Raw genomic sequence first — 8,540 nt, forward strand, 5'->3', positions numbered from 1 at the left:
CTACCTCAGCTTGGCCTGCTCATCTGCAGAGTATTAGTGTAGTCAGGCCCTGCTTTCTGCCAGGATGCCCGCCAGAGCGCTGACAGTCCCCAGGGCCCAGCTCACCGGCTCTGGGAGGAAGAAGCCGTGCAATGGAAAAGCAATGTTCAAGAAAAGATACAGCAGCCACCTGACCAGCTAGCTGAGCCTCATCTTGAGAAGAGAGGTGAATGGGACACAGGCTCCAAATATACAAAATACATAGCACTAAGTAACCTGCAGACAGGAGAACTTAATTGCAGGGATCTCAAACAGGACATTCCCAAGTGAAGGATAATTCTCTCACAGGCAAGACCTACATCTTTGGTTTTTTTTCGTTGGGACACTGAAGATAACTTCCTGCCTATCAAAATGCTTCATAAGTACAAATACTGAGTGCCACCAGAAACCCTGAGATATTAATTTGCAGTCCAGAGCAAGCCTGACTGCTACACAGAGAGCTGGGAGCAGTGGCCACACAAACAAGCAGAATACTAATTAACTGATTGCTCTGCAAGGGTGAGATCTACTGAGCGTTGCAGCCCTGCAGAAGAGAGGAACAGCAGTCCACTTAATTAAAAGATAACCTCAAAACACACCTGCATCCAGACACAAACGGAGTCTGTGACTTTACAGACGTGCAACGTCCCTAAACAAGGATGGAAGAAAGTTATTGGGGGTAAGGGGCAAGAGGGGCTCAAAAAGCCAGAGGCACCTTTTGCATTCAAATCTACCATCTCCCTGCCTCTGGGGCCCTTCCACGTGTTGGAAGGGCAGAGCGGAGAGGGACTCCTTGCTTTCAGCTCAAGGCACTTGGGCCACGCCAAGGCTGCTTAAGTATTAGCCTGCAACTGAAGTTCAAAGTCACGCTCGGCCCCAGGCCAGCTTGATTTCAATGTGTACAAGTTTTCAGGGATTAAACTGGACAGCTCAAGTCCATACACGTGCAAGTTTCTGTTTTTCAAAGGTGTGCTGCCTGGCCACCTCTGATGAGCATTCACAGAGATGATAAAAGAAAGGTATAGAGAGACTCAGGCCACTCAGCTCCTCAGTTAAAAGCAAAGATCTCTAGAAGAAAAGCCGAGCCATTTTCATAGCACAGACAAGCTATTTTTAACACCAGCCACGGTTTATCAACTCTACAGAACTGTTTCGACCAAAACTTTTCAGTAATTGTCAGTCCATGAGAGAGATTGGAGAGGAAAACGGTTTGGCTCAAAACATTTTAAAGCAAGACTTTTAGAGGAAGCACCAAGCACTCCAAGGCACCCCTGAGGGGTGAGAAGAGGGGGCAATCACACACACCAGAACAGTGAGAGTCAGGGCAAGACATTCTTTCTGAGGCCCCAGGGATGTAATTCCTTCTATCTGGAAAGGGTTATTAGATTAAACACAGGAATTAAGAGCTCCAGAGAGCTGCGATGTTGTGCTTGGAATATCTGGGGAATTTCACTTGATCCTGTGAAACCCACGGAGGGTCAGGAGAAGCAGCCATTCCAGCATTAAGGGTGATGGTAACTCACCCACCAGAAAGGCTACCGCTGGTCTAGCCCTGGTTAGCAAGGCGAAACAGGATAGACACACCAATAACTCCTGTCTTACCCCAGCTGTGTAACACAGCAACAGGAAACTCCTCCCTTCTGTTTGAGCAGAGGACTGCCAGACACAATGGGCTGCTCGCTATTAACACCAGCCTGCATCATCACCTTTCTAGCTTAGCTCTGACAAGGAAACACTCTGTGCAAAGGACAAGAATTTCACCCAGGAGAAGCAGCTGGGAAGGCAGTGACTGATCCAAACAGCTAGCACAAAGCAAGGCATACAGTTTGAAGAGTTGACAGTGCGATATGGAGATACTGGCTGCTGCACAACACTGAGACCTTCTTGTGCTGTGACATCCACATGCTTTTACTTTGTGGCCCATCACCACTCTCAAATATATCCCAGGCACTAAATTCAGACTGTATCTGGCTTAAGCTGCAGTTGTTAGCTAGGAGTAGCTTCCAGCCATTGTCCAATTAAGAAACAACAAAAACTGTCCTAAAAATCCTGCTGTGCCATTTCAGGAAGGCTTCCCAGGCCTTACTGCATCCAAGACCACCAACCCTTCCTGTAGTCAGAGACCAGCAGCACATCTCTGCATTAAGCTTGCTCACCTCTTCTGAAGGCTCAATGTCATGGACATTGCTCTCCCCTCTTTTGGCTCAATTCCCAGCCCCTTCAGGGGAAATCAAGTTAAAGGCAATGCTCTGTGTCCTGCTGCAGCATTGCTCTGAGTCCCAGGAAAAAAAAAACATATTCCCAGTTAATTCCAAAAAGATCTGCAAAAGCACTTGCTCCTTGCTGACACAGGACTGGCAGAGGGAGACCTGGCTTGTCTTACAGCTCTGCTCCCCACCATGGGAAAGCTGCAGCCCCAGGACCCATGAATTCCTGGCACGTGGCACTGTTATTCCTGTTCACAAAGGAGGGGATGCAATGCTGCACTTAACCCAGTCTGTGGGCTGCATCAGGACAGAACCAGAAGCATCAGCCATCTGTGTATCTGCCTGGGCAGTCGCAGGATTATCATCCGTCTGCAATGAAATCTTACCTGCTTCGAGTGTGCACAAGTCTGAGTAACAACCAGTCTGTCTCACATCATCACTTGAGCCTTTCTCCTCACCAGATCAGACTTTTGACTTCAAGATCTAACCAATAGTCCCAAAACACAGATAATCCAGATGTGAATGCTTCTGAGCGTCTGTCTGGCTCTGCTCTATGCATGCGGGATCCTCCCTCCTGCTTACAGCAATTCAGCCTCTATTTACCTTATTTCCCTGCTCAGGAGGTAGCACCAAGGCAGCATGCTTTGAGGAAAAGAGGAACGGATAAAATACAGTTGCTCCAATTCCCAGCTGATTCCAGAGCCAGGAGTAACTGTCTGCATACTGCTCCTGCTTCCCCAAATGGTGCCTCCGTCAACAACTCCAAATAGAGGTTCACCTGTCCCATTCCTACTACTGGGAGCCTGTCAGCCTTCTGTCAGCCTGATACTCCATGCCACCCCCCCATGGCTGCCACCCTCCAGTGTCCATTCATAAGGAAGGCAACAAAAGGCAAAAAAGAGCCATCCTGCTCTGCCCCAGTTCCTGCCACAGCCATAACATGAAGAGGGTAGACTGCAGTGAAGTCCTCATGTTCCTGGGCTCCAAACACAGGATGCACAACAAGGAAGGTCCCCTAACACTGCGAACCAGCACTCTGCTCCAGGCCCTCAATGCTGAGAGGCAATTCAGACAAATTTGTGTTGTTTCACTGAGGGCGTGCAAATTGCAGCTAGTGTCTAACTTGCCTGTTCCCCCCAGACAAGTCAGGATTAGAGATCTGCCTTCCATGATGCAGGGTTGGCCCCAAGAACAATTCTAAGGGTTTATATGGCAGCTTTCCCAGTGGGCTTCCCCCTCCCCAGATCCTGGAAGCATCTGGGCCACTTTTGTTCAAATTCCCCACAGGTGACTGCCCAAAGACAAGCCAAAAGAGCTCAGAGAGCTCTTCAGAAATGGCTGGGACTGCCTTAAGAACAAGCATCCCTGGCAGCACTAGAAGTATCTTCACTTCAGACCCACAATGTACCTCTGCTCACTGCAAAGCAGCAAGCACACATGCCCCAAGGCCACATCCCACCTTACCTGCAGCGAGAAGGTCAGCGCAAGCTCCGTTTCCACATGTCCATTCGGGGGCAATACAATCTCGTGAGACCGCAGGATGCGCTTGGAGCCCTGAACAGAAACAAAGTCCATCGAGTGAATTCCCCAGAAGCCAGCCTTTACATCCCACCCTAATCCTATTTACTGAAAACCAGGAAACATTGTCAGGGACTACCACAGAGAAAGTGAACGGATGGGTCTGACCTTGCATTTCTGTGAAATATTAATGAGATGAAAGGGAGATATTTGACTAATAAAGATTTGGGCATATTTACTGTCCCTAACCGCAACAAAGCAGCTTTTGTTCTGCCAAGCCCCAGCATTCAAAAGCTATGAGTCAACCCCCACCCCTCAAGTTCAAGTCTCATATTTTACTTCAGCCAATAGGTACAAGGCTCATCATCTCCTGGGTTCGGAGGCTGCAGCGTCATGCTTAAATCTCCAGCGTTAGCCATGACAGACTGGTCTTTTCTTTTTGTGCACACGCCCCTCCCTGGGGAAAGTGGACGTTTTAACCTGTTTAAACAACTGCAAGTAGTTGGGACTATAAAAGAAAAAATCCACTAAGCATCGCAGTGGAGTCTGGAGACCTGACAGTATTACAGGGCAACTCCAAATCAATGCTGTGTTTGGGCTGCTATACACTAACCGAGTTATGGGCTATTTACTGTGTGAGCACTTCATTTCAGGGAATGTTTCAGCGAAAACTAGCAGGAAAGTGTGACAGACTGCTGCCTAGCAAATCCTTCTGCACTGTTCAAACACAGTGGCAAGTTTCAGAGGTCCCTGGCTCAATGTTCTGCTGAGGCTGCAGATCTGGCTTTGTCCAGACGGGCTGATCTCCCAGAAGCACAGAACTGTAGCTCTCAAAAAAGCAGCATCTGGGAAATCAGAGACAGACTGGGTGGGGTAAACTCCTCCTAGCTACATCCTAGGTATGTATGGTCTGCCCATATCAGCCTCAAATAGCATCTTGAGATGAGAGAGAAGCAGAGACTCGTTTACATTCCTTCCTCCCCAAACGCATCGCTCAGGCAGCAAGAGTGAATGCTGTGATTTGCAGTGGTGCCTCAGCTCCTGCACAACACAGCGCAGGCTCCTCTGTGGAAAAGCCGAGGTGCCTAAGCTCCGGCGGATCAGAAGACAGACAGCAGAGCAGGGTGAGAAACCGAAGGGCTCCCCCAGAGGAAAAGCAGCACGCATGCAAGTAAAGAACAGCTAGCCCCGCCGCTGGCAACAGCGGCATCTCTTCTGTTGGTGCAAAGCTTCTAACAGCAGCAATCTTGCTTTACTTGTTATGCAACTCGAAATCTAATGAAGGACCAAATATAGCTGCTTTTAAAAGACCGCAGCAGATAAATAGAGCAATGGCTCGGGAAATACAGTTGACAACTCTTTGAACATCACTGTTCAGGTGGCTGCAAGGAGACACGGGAAATGCAGGTAAGATGCTCTCATTAGGTCTGAATTCAGTCATCCCCTCTGGAAGGACTCCAGTGCCTGACACCTCTCTCTTGCAATTCCCCATACAAAGGCAGTGAGTCATTTAATAGAGATAATATATTTGATGATCCAGTATCACCAGCCTCAAACAACAGCCATGTCAGAAACCTAAGTGCTGGCAAATTAAGTGTCCCTGAAAAAGCTTGTTAGCATCATCATCATAACCTGCAAGCATAAAGGGACTTTTAATAACAGGGCTTCAAATCTGCCTGTGTCTGAGACAGCTGCAGTGCTACTGACCCACCGTTAAATAGCACATCACAAAGAAATATGGGTGCTGATCCAGCACAAGGGACACCCAAGGTGAGGCACCCGTTAGGACAGCAGTCATTCCAGCCACTGTCACCTCTAGGTCAACTGGAAGGACAGATCAAAGGCAAAAGAAGGATGGCCTGGGGATGTGAGCTGCACCCTGGGACTTGGCAGATGAGCACCCCAAACAGGGCAGGGCTTCTGCCTTCCAGTTCTTCAGGGATCTGCCCTGGTGTAGAAAGGACCACAGAAGTAGTGCTCAGGTCCAGTGTCTGACTTACTGTAGCAAGGCAGAAAGTCCCACATGTTAAAACTCCCTCTGGACTTGCAGGTCTGGGGCAGTATTTCCAACCTTTTCACCCTAAAAAGTGTAAGCAGTCAGCAGTAACCTGGACAGGAAAAGACTAGTAAAAGCTACTGAATTCTCCAACCCAAGTCTGACATGCTCTACACAGAGATCATTCACTGACAAGTCTCAGGCCCTTACAGTGATGCATCCACCACTGAAGAGTATAAACATATGGAAAGCTTTCAGCCCCGATAAGCAATATCTGACAACCTGGGAACCCACAGCCGTGCTTCTTCCAAGGTTCCCATGAATCCAGGTTTGTGAAACAATTGCCTGCGTTTCTGCTCCCTGCTGTGGGTGTGTGAACCCCCTCCAACATAGAGGGACACATTTTTACCCCAGCTGGACTGCTCATGGAGATAAGAGATGGCGGTTAAATCCTCAGCTGCATGTTCTTGCCCCATAGAGCCTTCATGTTTTCACCTTCCAAGCTAGATTTTGTGTTTTGACACAACCAGCTCTGTGCAGTGGTTTGCCTGGCTCTTTATTTGAAAAGCAGCTGGTTTTCAGCATAGTTAATGGTATTTTTCTACTTACAGGTCTGCTAGGCTTTTACTCATTAAGTACTTCAGCATTTGCAGTGGTGGGAGCACGTGAGCTGAACTGATGCTGTGACGCACTGTGGAACTGAGTCTGCTTCCTTCCTAGCCTGCCTCCAGGCAATGTGACCTACATGTAGGCACCTAATTAAATGGCACAAATGTATGCTGTAAAGTGAGTTATTTACCTAGGATGACAGCTGTATTTTATGGAAACAAATTAAAATGTACAGGCACCCTACAAATCCACTGACAAGCATCTGGCTACGAAATGAGTTGGACTCCTGATAGCAGAGCTGCCCATCAGCAGAGGAAGGCCCAGCCTCCAGATCCCCCAACCAGGACCAAGTTACCAAGATGTTAAGCACTAAAGTGAGCTGAAGCATGTTAATAAAGAACCAGGCTTGGATTTAGTGACAGCTCAGGAGGAAGAGGTGACAGCATATGATCTGTAAAGAGCATTTTTACATACAGATAAGCTCATGCTGAGCTCTCAGCAAACAACAGTCTTCACTTCAACAGGGAAATTCATTAGGAACATGGGATAAGGATCACAAGAGACTCTCCACACATCCAGAATGCCCTGATATACTTGAGAAGCCGCCTGTGGCTGGAATGGACCCTCACGTGGAGGTGAAGCTCAGTTTAGGCATCTGCCAGTATTTTCACCCAAGCAATATATTTAATTCTTAGAACTGAGCAGCAATTACCTGCATTTTGACAGCAATGACCCCAGAAATAAGCTCCTTATCCAATTCCTTTAAGACTACCAGTTTCTTTAATGTCAAGCTGCACAACCTGCAAACAGGAACAGAAGAGAAACAGTTACAATCATGCCTGAAAAAGGAAAAGCTCTGAATAGCTTTCACACACAGCAGTATCCGAGTTTGAGGGAGAACAGGCTCCGAACGCAAGCCACACACTGATAAAGACATAAAGATAGCAGAAATATGTGAGGTTTCCCTGGCTTTTCAGACTGAATTTCTTCAACCTTTCACAAATAGAAGAAGGTAGAGAGCAGGTACGTCTCGCTGATACAGACCCGTGGCCACATGGGAGCACCTCACAGCACTTCCACTGACCACAGCCTGGGAACTCTTGCTCTGAGTCAGACCAAAACTTTAGGGTCAGAGGAATTAAATTCCAGCAATATAAAAGCACTGGGTCAGGCTAATTTTAAACTCGTCTACAGAGCTTTCCTAGATTGTTGGCTTTTTCAGTTTGAGACTCCCACCTCCTCTTGTCAACCCACGCATTCTCCTCCTCACCCCCAAACAAAAGTGCTAGCAAGTGGCTCAGGCATCTCTAATGGGAAAGGAAAAAAAAAAAAAAAAAAAGAGGACTCAAGCAGTGCCCTCTGGCCCTGGCATTCACATGCCACACATATGCAAGTAAATCACATTCTTTACCCAGGCAATGCTACATTGTTCTCGTTAAAGCTGTTTGCACTTCTGCCTTCCAGCACAAGGAGCTTGTGAGGGGATAAAGTTTGGACTAGGTGCAGCTGAGTTAAGGCTCTGAGGTAATGGGACCATGGTATTGGCGCTGTCACAATTTCACATAAGTTACCACTAGCTGGTGTAATTAAGAAGGCATGCCTAGAAACAAACTTCAGAGAAAGCTAAACCTGAAGCAAAGACAGCTCAGCTTGAGGAAAGCAGAGGCCAGGAAAAGCTGCCGGGTGGGCTCTAGTGACGAGACTAGATCCATCCATCATGCTGGCCAGGAGCTGGCACTGCCTTTGTGTCACATCCCTACCCCACGGCATGGGCATCTTTGGCCTCTGCCATGGTATGTTAGCAAGCCTCAGCATGGCTCCTCTGAAACCCATTGCAGAGCTCTTTCTCCCAGATAAAGTGTAACATCAGGGCTGTTCATGAAGGGGCGAAGTCCAGCAGTAGATGGGAAGGGAAGAGGAGCTGACGCTGGATTTTGGTGCATGCCCAGGCAGCAGTAGCACAAGTGCCATTGACTGAAGCCTGCACTTGAACTACAGGACTCCACACTGATGCCAGGAACCCAACAAGTCACCACTGCAAGGGTGACTTGCACCTCCACCACCTTCTTCTCCACCACGGTGGGAAACTGAAACATTGAAGCAGCCGGCTGCCTGAAGGTAGACACGATCAGCCTGCGTACAAAACTGCAGGAGAGATGCAGCTAAAGGCTCTTCCCGACAGGAGCAGTGGC

General features: G+C 48.1%; 1 protein-coding gene across 1 annotated transcript in view; it reads right to left on the minus strand.

Moving 5' to 3' along the window:
• PACS2 (phosphofurin acidic cluster sorting protein 2) overlaps positions 1-8,540 on the minus strand; it is a 67,960-nt gene that overhangs the window by 42,822 nt on the left and 16,598 nt on the right. The window contains exons 3-4 of the mRNA XM_009576117.1: positions 7,061-7,148; positions 3,690-3,779 (exon numbers count right to left, since the gene is read on the minus strand). Coding sequence (XP_009574412.1) covers positions 3,690-3,779; positions 7,061-7,148 — 178 coding nt within the window. The remainder of the gene's footprint in view (positions 1-3,689; positions 3,780-7,060; positions 7,149-8,540) is intronic.

This window comes from Fulmarus glacialis, unplaced genomic scaffold (genome assembly GCF_000690835.1).
Source record: "Fulmarus glacialis isolate BGI_N327 unplaced genomic scaffold, ASM69083v1 scaffold12494, whole genome shotgun sequence".
In the NCBI taxonomy this organism is placed as follows: Eukaryota; Metazoa; Chordata; class Aves; order Procellariiformes; family Procellariidae; genus Fulmarus; species Fulmarus glacialis.